This window comes from Schistocerca nitens, chromosome 11 (genome assembly GCF_023898315.1).
Source record: "Schistocerca nitens isolate TAMUIC-IGC-003100 chromosome 11, iqSchNite1.1, whole genome shotgun sequence".
NCBI classification, from domain to species: Eukaryota; Metazoa; Arthropoda; class Insecta; order Orthoptera; family Acrididae; genus Schistocerca; species Schistocerca nitens.
Window position 1 is genome coordinate 137,495,487 of NC_064624.1, and position 17,924 is coordinate 137,513,410.

Sequence of the window (17,924 nt, forward strand, 5' to 3'; positions counted from 1 at the left end):
AGTATTCAGGATACACACTCATAGCAGTGTAAGTTCAAAAACATAACAAAATAAAATTTTTTTACGTGTGGAATTTCATAAGTTTTTCACTGCATTTGTTACTGTAGGTACACTTTTCTTCATAAGCAAGGGAGATTCTTCGATGAATTCTGCATAGCATACAAACTATATTTACATATGTATGAAACTCTAGAATTTTCCAAATCTGATAAAAACAGTGGTAAAAATTCAGATAATTAAGTATGAAATTTGAGTTTTTTCTAAACAAGAAGTTTAAAATTTAACAGCTCACTCATTTTTTCATTAATTAAATCAATTCTATATTGTTCACTCGCCCCATGGCTTGTAAAATGAGAGCGTGGATGTCATACCGTCATACAAACAACGTACAGCGCAAGATTAGCACCTGGTGGACACAATCATAACTAATGTGTTTTCCCGAGTAAATCGGTCCCGCATTAACGCATTAGCATCTACCAAGTTCCACTGTCTTGCGATAGTTACAAGCCACACTAAACGCCTTGAACAGGTGCACTTTAATTATCAACACTCAATACGAAGTTCTGTACATGTGACCGACGATATTGTCAAATACGTTTGCTTACTTCATAATATCACTGACTGAGGACGTACTGAACATTACCCTGTAGTGAAAACAAGTTGAAATTCAAATTTGACTATTTTTCGACCGTGAATGTAAAGGTTTAACTACCGTTATCAGTCACAAAATTTGTTAACTAGTGTATCATTCATTTATTGTGCGAGGTGTTTCGAGTGTATACCTCATCATCAGGCTATATGGCATTAAAAAAACAATTTCACAATAGGATCATGAAGATCTTAAACAGTCTTTTCATAAATGCTGTGGTTATCCTGGGGAAGAAGAAGAGAAGACCAAGTAAGAATCGATGCCACTCAATTTGTTCTTATGGCGTGGTAGGAAACATCTCAGCTCATTGCAGAGAGACTGTCACGCCATAAGAACAAAGTGAGTGCCTGTTACAAAACTTTTTCATGCAAAAATCAGTCCTGCTTCCAAAGTGACATCGATTCTTACTTGGTCTTCTCTTCTTCTCCCACAGGATAACCACAGCATTTATGAAAAGATGGTTTAAGATCTGCATGATCCTATTGTGAAATTGTTTTTGTAATGCCACATAGCCTGATGGTAGGATGTACCCTCGAAACAAGTTGCACAGTAAATGAACGATACATTAGTTAAGAAATTTTGTGATTGGTAGTGGTACATCTACATCTACGTGATTACTCTTCCATTCACAAAAAAGTGCCTGGCATAGGGTTCAATGGACAACCTTCGAGCTGTGTCTCTACCGTTACACTCTCGAACGGCACGTGGGAAAAACGAGCATTTAAATTTTTCTGTGCGAGCCCTGTTTCTCTTATTTCATCGTGATGATCATTTCTCCCTATGTAGGTGGGTGCCAAAAGAATGTTTTCGCAATCGGTGGAGAAAACTGGTGATTGAAATTTAATGAGAAGATGCCGTCGCAACGAAAAACGCCTTTGTTTTAATCATTGCCACTCCAATTCACGTATCATGTCTGTGACACTATCTCCCCTATTTCGCGATAATACAAAACGAGCTGCCCTTCTTTGTACTTCTTCGATGTCATCCGTCAGTCCCTCATCGCACAGCAATACTCCAGAATAGGGCGGACATGCGTAGTGTAAGCAGTCTCTTTAGCAGACCTGTTTCACTTAAGGTAGTTAGAAACCATTACAGTTTAAATTCAACAGATGTCACACATCCAGACCCCCGCTGCACGTCCAAGCCAATGGGCCACGAATATTCCCAATCTCTTACAAACTTGCCTCAAACCACGTATTACTGTGAAAATAAACTTTTTCATATACATGTTATCCACGATTTAACTTCCACTTCATTCGAAATTTGTCCAAAGGGAACCGTATTATGATGCCTTGTGTCTCTACGATCAGACAAAACAAACCTGGAAATATTTGACCAATTTACACTTCCAGTACCCATGCTCGATACTGCCAAAGAGAAGTGTAACACGGGTTGTGGATGCTCCTTCTGCCGCTGCTCAGCTATATACTAAGCGTGAATGAGATTTTCACTCTGCAGCAGAGTGTGCGCTGATATGAAACTTCCTGGCAGATTAAAACTGTGTGCACCGACCGAGACTCGAACTCGGGACCTTTGCCTTTCGCGGGCAAGTGCTCTACCACCTGAGCACGACTCACGCCCGGTCGTCTCAGCTTTACTTCTGCCAGTATCTCGTCACCTACCTTCCAAACTTTACAGCTCTCCAGCGAGCCTTGCAGAACTAGCACTCCTGAAAGAAAGGATGCTGCGGAGACATGGCTTAGCCACAGCCTGGGAGATGTTTCCAGAATGAGATTTTCACTCTGCAGCGGAGTGTGCGCTGATATGAAACTTCCTGGTAGATTAAAACTGTGTGCCGGACCGAGACTCGAACTCGGAACCTTTGCTCAGATGGTAGAGCACTTGCCCGCGAAAGGCAAAGGTCCCGAGTTCGAGTCTCGGTCGGTGCACACAGTTTTAATCTGCCAGGAAGTTTCATACTAAGCGTGGGTCAGAGCGGTGGACCAATAAATGTAAAAACTGCTATAGGAAAGCTGTTGACGGGTTCCGCCGTTATGGTAGCGTCGCAGCTCCTGTCTTTATACGTAAGCAGCCTCATGTGCCTCTGCGGAGACCGCCTGCGCTGCAGGCAACCTGCAGCACACACCTACTGTACAGGTTGTATCTGTGTAATAAACTAGGAGTCGCTATCGTCACCAAGTTTTACACAGGAAACGCACGAAAAAGTTAAAGACTGCTCTGCTCTTTTCGATTTTATTCTTACTTATAGGAATCACTTCCTTAAGACAGTACGATACAGCTCTGATAAGTACTCGAAAAAAACTTTGAAGTGTGTGTGTATCCTAGCGGTGGTAGATATGAGCGGTAATCAAAAAGTTTCCCTTCCAAGGTCCTACAGTCTAGAATACCATCGACGCACTATGTTGAAGATACCCGTTTGGTAAAACACCGTGGCCTGCGTCGTGAAGAAGTCTGCAACTGCCTGCAAGCACAACCTCGGCCGTACAAGGCCTATATAAAGGGACCTTCTGTTGTTGTGGTCTTCAGTCCTGAGACTGGTTTGATGCAGCTCTCCATGCTACTCTATCCTGTGCAAGCTTCTTCATCTCCCAGTACTTACTGCAACCTACATCCTTCTAAAATCTGCTTAGTGTATTCATCTCTTGGTCTCCCTCTACGATTTTTACCCTCCACGCTACCCTCCAATACTAAATTGGTGATCCCGTGATCCCTTCTTCTAGTCAAGTTGTGCTTCAAACTCCACCCCAATTCTATTCAATACCTCATCATTAGTTATGTGATCTACCCGTCTAATCTTCAGCATTATTCTGTAGCACCACATTTCGAAAGCTTCTATTCTCTTCTTATCTAAACTATATATCGTCCACGTTTCACTTCCATACATGGCAACGCTCCATACTTTCAGAAACGACTTCCTGACACTTAAATCTATACTCGATGTTAACAAATTTCTCTTCTTCGGAAACGCTTTCCTTGCCATTGCCGGTCTACATTTTGTATCCTCTCTACTTCGACCAACATCAGTTATTTTGCTTCCCAAATAGCAAAACTGATTTACTACTTTAAGCGCCTCATTTTCTAAACTAATACCCTCAGCATCACCCGACTTAATTCGACTACATTCAATTATCCTCGTTTTGCTTTTGTTGCTGTTCATCTTATATCCTTCTTTCAAGACACTGTCCATTCCGTTCGACTGCTCTTCCAGGTCCTTTCCTGTCTCTGACAGAATTACAATGTCATCGGCGAACCTCAAACTTTTTATTTCTTCTCCATGGATTTTAATTCCTACTCCGAACTTTTCTTTTTGTTTCCTTTACTGCTTGCTCAATATACAGATTCAGTAACATCGGGGATAGGCTGCAACCCTGTCTCACTCCCTACCCAACCGCTGCTTCCCTTTCATATCCCTCGACTCTTATAACTGCCATCTGGTTTCTGCACAAATTGTAAATAGCCCTACGCTCCCTGTATTTTACCCCTGCCACCTTTAGAATTTGAAAGAGAGTATTCCAGTCAATATTGTCAAAAGCTTTCTCTAAGTCTACAAATGCTAGAAACGTAGGTTTGCCTTTCCTTAATCTATTTTCTAAGATCAGTTGTAGGATCGTCTCTTACAGAACAAAATTTGAAATTGCTTTATAGAACGGAATGTGATCGCGTGGGTACCATTCTAGTCTCGGGATCCCTAGGTTGGTGGTTCAATTCTCAGTAGAAGCAACTTTTTCTTTACTTTTATTTTAATTCTATGTTTATTATCACATTTAAATCGTAAACGACAATCGTTGAAATCTTATCTTTCGCTAAAAATGGCAGCACTGACAAGAAATTAAAATCTAATGCACAAGTGCGGAACTTTCTAAATGTTGCTAATATCCAGAAATATTGATTCATCAGCTTTTTGGTAGTGCAACTGCGTAATGTCTGTTTCTTTTGCTTGTAATATTGCGGCCGTATTCGTTTCGGGCATCCTCGGAAATGGAGACTTACAGACAATCACTCCCCCCCACGAGCGGTTCGCTACTGGAACTGGGAAGGTGGGATCAGTTAGCGGTGTCAGAAGTACCCACCGCCACACACCTTTAGGTGACTTTCAGAGTATTGATGCAGCTGTAGATGTATGAGCAGACAGACTGAAGCGCCGATACCCGTCACGTTGTGTTAGAGCACAGGTACATCAGCGCCAAAGACGTCGATCTTTAACAAACTCACAAAGACGCCGCTACGGTGTAGCCAATAATGATACGTCGATACATCGATGTCACAGAACGGATCGAATGCGTATTCTCAGCTCGGAATTGTGCGTGCTCTTTGCCGCCGATCGACGTCCCTGTGTAGACTTGAAATATCACATGCTCGTTAGCTAGGCAACTGTTCGAGACGGACCTGCCATCACAACAGATCACGTCGGTTTGATGTAGAAAACAGCCAAAGTTGGGAAACTCAGTTCAACCTGTTCCCGTGAGTGGCGCCGTCACAGCATGTATTCAAGAAGGGCTGCTACACTTGACGTTCGTCAGAAGCAACGTGCTGTCATAGAATTCCTGTGCTGTGAAAACGAGACAGTGGGAAACATCCACAAAAGGCTGAAAAAGATGTACGGAGATGCTGCTGTCAATCTCAGTACAGTCAGTCGGTGGGCGAGCAGGTTACGCGATGAAAGCGGGCACGGCAATATTGAGGATTGTCCTCGCAGCGGCAGGCCTCGTGCTGCACACACTCCAGACAATGTACAGGGAGTTAACGAATTGGTGACTGCTGACAGACGCGTCACACTGAACGAATTGTCATGCTACGTTGGGATAGGGGAAGGAAGTGTTTGCAGAATACTGAGAGTGTTCCCGTTAAAAAAGGTTTGTGCCAGATGGGTTCCCAGGATGTTGACAGTGGCTCACAAAGAAACAAGAAAAACGGTATGCAGCGAACTTTTGGAACAGTACGAGAATGGTGGAGATGAATTACTTGGAAGAACTGTGACAGGTGATGAAACGTGGCTCCATAATTTTTCACCAGAGACGAAGAGGCAATCAATGGGGTGGCATCGTGCAAATTCACCCAAGAAAAAGAAAATTCAAAACCACACCTTCTGCTGGAAAACTTATGGCTATAGTGTTTTTCGATTCTGAAGGACTCTTGCTTGTGGACATCGTGCCAAGTGCAACCACCATAAATTCTGATGCATATGTGACGACACTGAAGAAACTTCGAGCTCGACTGAGTCGTGTTCGACCACATCGGCAAAAGCAGGATGTTTTGCTGTTGCACGACAATGCACGACCACATGTCAGTCAACAAACCGTGGGAGCGATCACAAAACTCCGATGGACAACACTGAAACACCCGCCTTACACTCCTGACCTGACTCCATGTGACTATCATGTCTTTGGGAAACTGAAAGACTCTCTTGCTGGAACAAGGTTTGAAGATGATGACTCCCTTGTGCACACTGAAGGCAGTAAATTCAGGTAAATAGTTAGGGATTACAATTACAAATAACCTAGATTGGAACGATCACATAGATAATATTATGGGTAGAGCAAACCAAAGACTGCAATTCATTGGCAGGTCTACCAAAGAGACTGCTTACACCACGCTTGTCCGCCCTATTCTGGAGTATTGCTGTGCGGTGTGGGATCCACATCAGGTGCGACTGACGGATGACATCGAAAAAGTACAAAGAAGGGCAGCTAGTTTTGTATTATCATGAAATAGGGGAAAGAGTGCCACAGAGATGATACGTGAATTGGAGTGGCAATCATTAAAAGAAAGGCGTTTGTCGTTGCGTCGGGATCTTCGCATGAAATTTCAATCACCAGTTTTCTCGTGCGATTGCGAAAACATTCTGCTGGCACCCACCCACATGGGGAGAAATGATCATCACGATAAAATAGAAATCAGGGCTCGCACAGAAAAATGTAAGTGCTCGTTTTTCCCGCGTGACGTTCGACAGTGGAACGGTAGAGAGACAGCTTGAAGGTGGTTCATTGAACCCTCTGCCAGGCACTTTATTGTGAATAGCAGAGTAATCACGTAGACATAGATGTAGGCTAACTGCCCACGCCAGGAGGCCAGAATCGTGGTGCACTGGTTTGAGGATATGTTAGTGAACTCACGTTGACGTCTTGGCCATAATATTCGACTTATATGAATCTGATGGAACCCAACTAGGACGATATCAGATGCCATCACCGCGCCCACAAACGGACCTCTCGTAATTTGCGGGAAGTGTGTGACCAGTGCGTATTGACCTGGTGCCACAAGCCTCTGGAAATGCTGAATTGCGTTCCAGAAGTGGACCAACACGCTTTTAAGCAGTTGGTCGTAATGTTTTGGCTCGTCAGTGTATTGTAGAATAGTGCACCAGTGTGTTCCATTTGTTCGTTCACGGTGTGTAAAGTATTCTACCGAGAAGCAGTGGACCAGTCACCTCATGCAGGCAGCGTACAAGTGAACGTCGTTATCGCCGGTGTGTTGTCTGCAGCTCGTGGTCTAGTGGCCTGCGTTGCTGCCCCTGGATCACGAGGTCCCGGTTTCGACTCCCGGCCGGGTTGGGGATTTTCTCTGCCTGGGGACTGGGTGTTTGTGTTGTCCTCATCATTTCATCATCATCATCATTCGTGGCAGTGGCTCGATTGGACTGAGTAGAAAAATGCACTTTGTAAAAATTGCGACTTTCTATAGACGCTTACGACCGCGCAGTTGAGCGCCCCACAGACCAGACATTTTCATCGTCATGATCTGCGGTGTGTTGTTGCAGGAATGTGCCGGCGGCGTGCCAGTCGCTGAAGGAGGGCCGCTGGGAGCGCAGCAAGCTGGCCGGCTCGGAGCTGAGCGGCAAGACGCTCGCCGTGCTGGGGCTGGGCCGCATCGGCAGGGAGGTGGCGGCGCGCATGCGCGCCTTCGGCATGACGGTGAGTGCGGCTCCACCCCCACCTGCCTCCCCACCACACGGGCCCGACCCCTCCCCCCTCTTTACTTTTAATTGGCTTTAGGCACACTCCCATACAGCCACCAGCAGTGGAGTCAATTACACTGATGAGCCGAAACGTTATGACCACCTCCTTAATAGCTTGTCTGTCCGTCTTCGGAACGAAATACACCATCACTCATTCTGCCTATAAGGGATCCAATAGTTGCTGGCCATTGTGGCCGAGCGGTTCTAGGCGCTTCAGTCTGGAACCGCGCTGCTGCTACGGTCGCAGGTTCGAATCCTGCCTTGGGCATGGATTGTGTGATGTCCTTAGGTTACTTAGGTTTACGTAGTTCTAAGTTCTAGGGGACTGATGACCATAGATGTTAAGTCCCATAGTGCTCAGAGTCATTTCATCCCATAGTTTCTTGGTAGGTTAGTGAAGATACACTATGTGAACAAAAGCATCCGGACACCCCCCCCCCCCCCCCCGCCAAAAACATACGATTTACGTATCAGGCCACTACTGCCAGGTACTCCATATCAGCGACCTCAGTAGTCATTAGACGTCATCAGAGAGCAGAATCTGGCGCTCCACGGAACTCACGGACTTCGAATGTGGTCGGGTGATTGGGTGTCACTTGTTTCATACGGCTGTACGTGAGATTTCCACACTCTTAAACACCCCTAGGTCCACTGTTTCCGATGTGATAGTGAAGTGGAAACGTGAAGGGACTCGTACAGCACAAAAGCGTACAGGCCGACCTCGTCTGTTGACTGACAGAGACCACCGACGGTTGAAGAGGGTCGTAATGCGCAATAGGCAGACATCTATCGAGACCATTACACAGGAACTCCAAACTGCATCCCAATCCACTTCAAGTACTATGACGGCTGCTCATAAGTCACACATCACGCTTGTAAATGCCACACGAAGCCTCGCTTTGTGTAAGAAGTGTAACATTGGACGACTGAACTGTGGAAAAAGTTGTGTGGAGCGACGAATCACGGTACAGAATGTGGCGATCCGCTGGTAGGGTGTGGGTATGGCGAATGCCCCGTAAAAGTCATCTGCCAGTGTGTGTAGAGCCAACAGTAAAATTCGGAGGCGGTGGTGTTATGGTGTGGTCTTGTTTTCCATGGAGGGGGCTTCCACCCCTTGTTGTTTTTAGTGGCATTACCATAACAGAGGCCTACATTCGTGTTTTAAGCACATTCTTGCTTCCCACTGTTGAAGGGCAATTCTGGGATGGTGATTGCATCTTTCAGCGTGATCGAGCACCTGTTCGTAAAGCACGGTCTGTGGCGGAGTGGTTGCACGACAATAACATCCGCGTAATGGACTGGCCTGCACAGGGTCCTGACCTGGATCCTATAGAACACCTTTGGGATGTTTTGGAACGCCGACTTCATGCCAGGCCTCACCGACCGACATCGATAGCTTCCCTCAGTGCAGCGCTCCGTGGAGAATGGGATGCCATTCCCCAAGAAAACTTCCAGCACCTGATTGAACGTATGCCTGCAAGAGTGGAAGCTGTCATCAAGGATAAGGGTGGGCCAACACCGTATTGAATTCTAGCATTACCGATGGGGGGCACTACGAACTCATAAGTCATTTTCAGCCAGGTGTTCGGATACTTTTGATCACATAGTGTGTGAGGCCATAGATGACTACGCACAGGCCACGTAATTCGCGTAAATAATGGGCCCCTGATTTGCGTATGCGGTGATGGCACCCAATAGTGATCCAGATAAATGCTTGTTAAAAATTTTAAAATATGAAGTACATGGCTAGATTACAATATTTACGAAAGATGGGCACAAAGTACCCATCACTGGTATTGCTAGCGTTAAGATAATTATCTGTAAAATTATAATACTAGTTGACTCACACTATATTCAAGCCTTGTACAATAATAACACCAAAACTTATGCTGTTGTCCATATATTGGTATATCTACACTTTTTGAAAAACAGAAACAAAATACCATACCTTAAACAAATGTTCAAATGTGTGTGAAATCTTATGGTCATCAGTCCCTAAGCTTACACACTACTTAACCTAAATTATCCTAAGGACAAACACACACACACACAGACACCCATGCCCGAGGGAGGACTTGAACCTCCGTTGGGACCAGCCGCACAGTCCATGACTCAGCGCCTCGACCACTCTGCTAACCTCGCGAGGCTGTAACGAATCAAAATCATCATACTTCACCGTGCCTCTACACAGATCTCCCACTTTTTTTTTCTCTCGCCAGTTCAGTGCAAGCTGGTTGGGGTGGCCGAGCAGTTCTAGGCACTACAGTCTGGAACCGCGTGACAGCTACGGTCGCAGGTTCGAATCCTGCCTTGGGCATGGATGTGTGTGATGTCCTTAGGTTAGTTATGTTTAAGTGGTTCTAAGCTCTAGGGGACTGATGACCTCAGAAGTTAAGTCCCTTAGTGCTCAGAGCCATTTTTCACTTCATTGCAGCTACAACCTTCTGATATGATCCTGCTAAACCCCTTCATTCGTTGCCCAGTGCTGTCCCTCCAGTGACCAGAACTGGAATCATCCAACACGCGATTTGCGAATTTCTTATTCCATTTCAACCTCGTCAGTGCCGACCGGCATGGACTCCCGTACCTTGTGGACAGCACGACATTGAAAGTCCGATCACATTGCAATGGACTGGTTGCAGCAACACGTTAATTAATCGGGCTTATCCTTTCTTCCCCCACTCCATTTTCAGTCTGAGCTCATGCGTGTATGGTAATGTTGCAAAACATCACTCGAGCAATTTGGCCACACTATGAAACTGGAGGCAGTGTATCATGAATTGGGGAAGATGGTATGTGAGCAGATGAGTGAAACTGACAGGACACATGTCTGTGTGTTGCAGACAATTGGCTTTGACCCTCTGGTGAGCGCTGAGGCGGCCCAGCAGTTCGGCGTGGAGAAGCTGGAGCTGGAAGAGATCTGGCCGCGCGCTGACTACATCACCGTGCACACACCGCTCATCCCGCAGACCAGAAGTGAGTTTGTCACCACTGCCTCACGACTCATCATACCATCTCCAGCACACAGCACTGCCTTCTCAAATGTACCTCTACACGTCACATGTAAACAGCTGTCATTTGTATCACAAAAACATGACTCGTCTCCTGAATAGACGTTTGTGCAACTTTTCTTCTACTGTCACACTTCACATAACAAAATTAATGTTGATCTGAGGGAATTACATTTTCCTTGAGACGGGGGTGGGAAACAGAATTTATCCCCTCAATAATAATCAGATGCAGATTATTATTAAAAATTGGAGCTGTACCCTTTCATTTCTGATTTCCAGAAGTCTTAGGCGCTTCAAGCTGAAATAACTGTTTAACATTAATAACATGACAAAAAATTGCCCGAATAATGGTACTATCATATTGTATTCAACTAAGATCCTTTATTTGAACCATTATCATTTTAAGAATTATTATTGGGGCAATAGGAGGTTTAAATCAAACATCTTTACGACAACTTCTATCATACTCTTCAGTTATACATTTAGGGTGAATAATCAGATCCTTAACAGTCAGAGAAAACATCTGGGAACTATACTTTATTATTTATTCATTACTAAGACTAATCATAGTCTTATTATTCAAGCAAATAAATTTATTCTTTATAAATCAGATTTATTCAGCTAGAAACATAAGAACTGGATTAAAATTCATAATATTTTTATCCCTACTATCTCTAGGTGGTTTACCACCATTTCTTGGATTCCTACCAAAATGAATTGTAATACAATCATTAATAAAAAACAACATAACAACCATTATAACTATTATACTCATACTAACTACAATTAGACTTTATTATTACATACACATTAGATTCTCAGCCTTAATTATATCATATACCAAAAATTCATGATCTATAAAGATAAATTCTCAAAAATCAAGAATTATTCTTCCTATAACCATAATAATTTCAACAATAGGATTGATTTCAACATCAACCTTAATCTCATTATACTAAGGACTTAAGTTAATTAAACTAATAATCTTCAAAGTTATAATTAAAAGAATAATCTTTGAGGCCTTAGTGAAACTTTACACCTCTAGAATTGCAGTCTAGAATCATAATTGAATACAAGACCAAAGTATGGTAAGAGAGAAATTATTTCATAAGTAGATTTACAGTCTACTGCCTAAAATTCAGCCATCTTACCACAAAAATGATTATTCTCAACAAACCTTAAGGACATTGGTACTTTATACTTTCTGTTTGGAGCGTGGGCAGGAATAGTAGGAACATCAATAAGAATACTTATTCGTGCTGAACTAGGTCAACCAGGATCTCTAATTGGAGATGACCAGATTTATAATCTTATTATTACAGCCCATGCATTTTTAATAATTTTCTTCATAGTAATGCCCATTATAACTGGTGGATTTGTTAATTGACTTGTACCATTAATAATTGGTGCACCAGATATAGCATTTCCATGAATAAATAATATAAGTTTTTGATTACTACCACCCTCATTAACCCTTCTTCTTACATCTTCTATAGTAGATAACGGTGCTGGTACAGGATGAACAGTTTACCCCGAGTTGCTTTATCTTTGATAGCAATAGAAGCTGAAGAAATGAATTAAAATTTGTGACACAGCTGGGATTTGAACCCAGGTCACCTGCTTGCTAGGCAGATTTGCTAGCCATTACCCCACTGGAGCAGTGTAGTTCAGATACCTGCATGGAATACCCTAGTCCACTGCCCTCTCTAACACAACATTCAGGTCATGCCTTCAGTGTATTTTCCCTTTCTTAAATTCTCTTTATTGCCAAACTTATCTGGTATTGGAATAGCAACCCCGCTTTGTACATAATGGAGAAATCCTGCCTGTATCTCAAATGTAGGTGATCTATTGATATGTAGAATTACATTGTCCTTGACAGATATGAGTCTCAGCTTTAGCTTCAATAAAGATAGGAGCTGAAGAAATGAATTAAAATTTGTGACACAACTGCAACTTGAACCGAAGTCTCCTACCTACAAGGCAGATGTGCTAGCCGCTACACTCTTGCAGCAGTGTAGCTTATCAATCATAGATAGGTCACTTACATTTGAGCTACAGGCAGGATTTTCCCATTACATACAAGGCTGGAATGCCATTCCAATACCTGAGAGCCTCAGCAATACTGACGATTTAGGAAGGGGAAAATAAACTGAAGGCATGACTGAAGTGCTAGGGAGGGCATTGGAATAGGGTAGTCCATGTGGCTTTGTCAGCTACACTGTTACGGTGATGTTATAGCCAGCACTTCAGCCTAGTATGCAGCAGACCTGGGTTCAAGTCCCAAGTGGGGTTTGAATTTTAATTCATTTCTTCAGGTTTCATAATTATCAAAAATTAATTGTGATTGTGAGGTATAGATCTTCATGGTGACAAAAATGTCAACCTTTTGAAAGACATCACTGTCAGCTGTGACTGTTTGAACAATTTCTTTATAAAACACACTGAAATTTTCTCCATTTAGCTATTTTAAAGTAGAACACAGAGAAAATTTAGTGTTTCATCACATGTCACAATTTTAAACACATCAGTGATGTGTCATCATCACACTGTGTGAACATATGAAGTTCTTTGATGTCATTTATGCAAAAGATGCAAAAAATGTAAAACACTGTGCCTATACATGAAATAAAAAGATATACATTTGTAGCACTTTCGAAAATTTGACATGTGCTGGAGCACAGGATTTTCCCTGCACCTCCCTAGAAAAGTGGCTGAAAGGCCAAAAACGTGAATTTTGAAATCTAAACAATTTTAGCAGCTAAATGTGACAATGATGTCTTTCAAAAAGTTTAAACTCAGTATGAACTACCACTAAGAAACACTGAAATGTGAATATAACCTGCGCAGTAGAGTTAATTTGAAATGCTAAATTTATTATACAGGGTGAGTCACCTAACATTACCGCTGGATATATTTCGTAAACCACATCAAATACTGACGAATTCATTCCACAGACCGAACGTGAGGAGAGGGGCTAGTGTAATTGGTTAATACAAACCATAAAAAAATGCACGGAAGTATGTTTTTCAACACAAACCTACGTTTTTTAAAATGGAACCCCGTTAGTTTTGTTAGCACATCTGAACATATAAACAAATACGTAATCAGTGCCGTTTGTTGCATTGTAAAATGTTAATTACATCCGGAGATATTGTAACCTACAGTTGACGCTTGAGTACCACTCCTCCGCTGTTCGATCGTGTGTATTGGAGGGCACCGAATTATGTAGGGATCCAAAGGGAACGGTGATGGACCTTAGGTACAGAAGAGACTGGAACAGCACATTACGTCCACATGCTAACACCTTTTTATTGGTCATTTTCACTGACGCACATGTACATTACCATGAGGGGTGAGGTAAACGTACACATGTGGTTTCCCTTTTCAATTACGAAGTGGAATAGAGTGTGTCCCAACATGTCAGGCCAATAGATGTTCAATGTGATGGTCATCATTTGCTGCACACAATTGCAATCTCTGGCGTAATGAATGTCGTACACGCCACAGTGCATCTGGTGTAATGTCGCCGCAGGCTGCCACAATACGTTGTTTCATATCCTCTGGGGTTGTAGGCACATCACGGTACACATTCTCCTTTAACGTACCCCACAGAAAGAAGTCCAGAGGTGTAAGATCAGGAGAACGGGCTGGCCAATTTATGCGTCCTCCACGTCCTATGAAACGCCCGTCAAACATCCTGTCAAGGGTCAGCCTAGTGTTAATTGCAGAATGTGCAGGTGCACCATCATGCTGACACCACATACGTCGACGCGTCTCCAGTGGGACACACTCTATTCCACTTCGTAATTGAAAACGGAATCCACGTGTATACGCTTACCTCACCCCTCATGGTAATGTACATGTGCGTCAGTGAAAAAGACCAATAAAAAGGTGTTAGCATGTGGACATAATGTGCTGTTCCAGTCACTTCTGTACCTAAGGTCCACCACCGTTCCCTTTGGATCCCTACGTAATTCGGTGCTCTCCGATACACACGATCAACAGCGGAGGAGTGGTACTGAAGCGTAAACTTTAGGTTACAATATCTCCGGATGTAATTAACATTTTACAATGCAACAAACGGCACTGATTACGTATTTGTTTATATGTTCAGATGTGCTAACAAAACTAACGGGGTTCCATTTTAAAAAAAGGTAGGTTTGTGTTAAAAAACATACTTCCGTGCATTTTTTTATGGTTTGTAGTAACCAATTACACTAGCCCCTCTCCTCACGTTTAGTCTATGGAATCGATTCGTCAGTATTTGATGTGGTTTACGAAATATATCCAGCGGTAATGTTAACAACTGTCATCAATGGTAAACTACAAGTTATAAAGTTAAAGTACACATAGTTATGTTGTAATTATTGTAGTCAACTGTTCCATGCAGTATCTTGATAGATAATACTTTCAAGGCTTAAAGTTACTTTTCGATACAAATAGTGTGGAACATTTTCTTGTCAGTCAATACATTTGAAGTGCTGGGCCTATTACAAGACATATGTGTAAGGCATCACTGACATAACTAATCCACTTTTCTGCCAAAAAATATTTACATTTCTAATGTTCTGTTGTGGCCTCTCGAAGCGAAATAACCTGTCTTACTATGGAATTTCAGAATAGTTAAAACATTAAGATGATATAAGGATTACATTTCATATGGGATGCGTAACTGGTCATTGTAAGTATAATTTGTTCATCAAACACTACACATTATGTTGCTGAAGTAACATTCTTTGATGCTTGCATGTTACAGATCTGATTAATGATGAAGTGCTCAGCAAATGCAAACGTGGTGTCCGCATCGTCAATGTCGCAAGAGGAGGGATCATCGATGAGAAGGCACTGCTGGTGGCTCTAAATGTAAGTAGCATACATCCACTCATATCCGACTCAATGGCAGCTGCAGAATGCAGCTCAGAACATATGTGGTGAAAGTCTGTCTTTCTACTTTTTCTCACCTGGTATAGTCTGTTTATTGAAATTAGAGAGTTTGGTCACTTGTATTATCTCAATGAATGCATATGGCACACATACAGAGTATACAAAGATAGAGGAAAGATAGAAATATAGAGGGTTCAAATGACTTTAATCACTATGGGACTTAACATCTGAGGTCATCAGTTCCCTAAGAACTACTTAAACCTAACTAACCTAAGGACATCACGCACGTCCATGCCTGAGGCAGGATTGGAACCTGTGACCGTAGCAGCAGAATGGTTCCGCACTGAAGCACCTAGAACCGCTCGTCCACAGCAGCCGGCAATATGGAGGGATATGTATATAGAAATGAAGAGAAAAACAGAAATATATTGAGATACATAGATACAGGTTGAGAGAAAGATACATTGGGTGATAAAAATATAAAGAAATATGCAATTATATAGTGAAAGATAAAAACCTGTCTAAATATAAAGAGAGTTATAGAGAGAAACATACAAAATATGGAGCAGTGTGCAGCAACATTTAGAAATCTTAAACAATGCACCAGTAGAATAGCATGAAAGACTGATACACCGATAGAGATAAAGAGAAAAATTGAAATACTGAGCGATACTCACAGAGAGACGGAGGGAAAAATAAAAAGGAGAGAGATGCACAGGTAGAACTGAAGTGTAACTGAAAGATACTGAGAGATGGGCACTTGGAGATTGGGTGAATGATGGAAATGTAGAGTGATACATAAATAGAAATGAAGTGAAACACAGAGATATGGTGCAGTACAGAGACAGAGATAAAGATGGAATTGTTCAGTGATATAGAAAATGAGGTAGAATCAGAGAGCAACAGACAGACAGAGTAAAAAAAGAAATATAGTGATATACCTTGTATGGAGTGTAGCCATGTATGGAAGTGAAACATGGACGATAAATAGTTTGGACAAGAAGAGAATAGAAGCTTTTGAAATGTGGTGCTACAGAAGAATGCTGAAGATTAGATGGGTAGATCACATAACTAATGAGGTATTGAATAGGATTGGGGAGAAGAGGAGTTTGTGGCACAACTTGACAAAAAGAAGGGATCGGTTGGTAGGACATGTTCTGAGGCATCAAGGGATCACCAATTTAGCATTGGAGGGCAGTGTGGAGGGTAAAAATCGTAGAGGGAGACCAAGAGATGAATACACTAAGCAGATTCAGAAGGATGTAGGTTGCAGTACGTATTGGGAGATGAAGAAGCTTGCACAGGATAGTGTGGAGAGCTGCATCAAACCAGTTTCAGGACTGAAGACCACAACAACAACAACCTTCATCTTTCACTCTACAGACAAAATGATAGAAATATAGAGAGAAATGTAGGGTGATGCACAGATATAAGTAGAGAGATTGGGGCTTATAGGTGAGTAAAAGAAACAATGAAAATATATAATGAGCGATGGAAAAAGCTTCTGTTCGGAGGCCACTCCAACCCCTTGCCTTCACGTCAGTGCTTATATATTAGCAATGGAGTCATGCTGGGTTACACACAGGCTGCAGCAACTTACTCAAACGGTAACATTTTGGTTGCCAATTATGTGAGTTGTACTTGTGGTCGCTCTGTGAAGCGAAAAACACGTGACCAGTGCTCATTCTCCCCTCACATCTTCCACAACAGGACTAGAGTAGTGTCACGTCCAGCTCTGTGGGAAGATCTCGGGTGGCCTGTGACTGAACCTCTGCCTCTACGTCACAGGACTCACCTTCAGTAGGAATGGGGGTTCACATCTTTGTCCATTGTTCCCTGTGGTTTCCATGTGTCCACGGAAAATGAAAGGGCTGATTTGCTTTCCAGTGTGGGCTTGTATTCTGTCTCCAATAAACTCGCCTCAAATGGACGTCGAGCACCTATCATACTTCAAATTTTATAGGAGTGTATAACGATGAGCAGCAATGTCACTGGAAGAGTTAATTCTACTGTAAATATTCCAGTTGAGGAAATTAAAGAGGAGTTGGCATGCGACACTCCAGGATGCTTTTTCTATGAATAAAAGATTGAGTAGTTATGTTGCCCTTGAAAATACACGCGGACAGATTCAGGCATTTACAGTGTGCTGCAGGGTATTAGTGACTGTCATTCACCCAGCCAAGATTTGGCAGCCTTTTCACAGTTGGACGCGTTATTTTTTGGCAGCCTTTTCACAGTTGGACGCGTTATTTCCTTAGATTTCGCTATAAACTGCTGCAGAGAATTGCCTTAAGTACAGTCCATACCAAAATTATGCAAGCCATCCCAGACGAGAAGCCAGTTTTCGAACTTGTCGGAGCTGTACAGCTAAGTGCTCAGTGTCACAATTTTCATTAAAGCCTTAAAAATATCATAAGTATTTGTTGAATTAACTGCAGCATTAGTGTGCTAGTCTGCTTTT

General features: G+C 42.6%; 1 protein-coding gene across 1 annotated transcript in view; it reads left to right on the top strand.

Annotated features, from left to right (window-relative positions):
- LOC126212887 (D-3-phosphoglycerate dehydrogenase) overlaps positions 1-17,924 on the top strand; it is a 94,560-nt gene that overhangs the window by 63,144 nt on the left and 13,492 nt on the right. Inside the window, exons 4-6 of the mRNA XM_049940386.1 lie at positions 7,368-7,521; positions 10,409-10,541; positions 15,336-15,442. Coding sequence (XP_049796343.1) covers positions 7,368-7,521; positions 10,409-10,541; positions 15,336-15,442 — 394 coding nt within the window. The remainder of the gene's footprint in view (positions 1-7,367; positions 7,522-10,408; positions 10,542-15,335; positions 15,443-17,924) is intronic.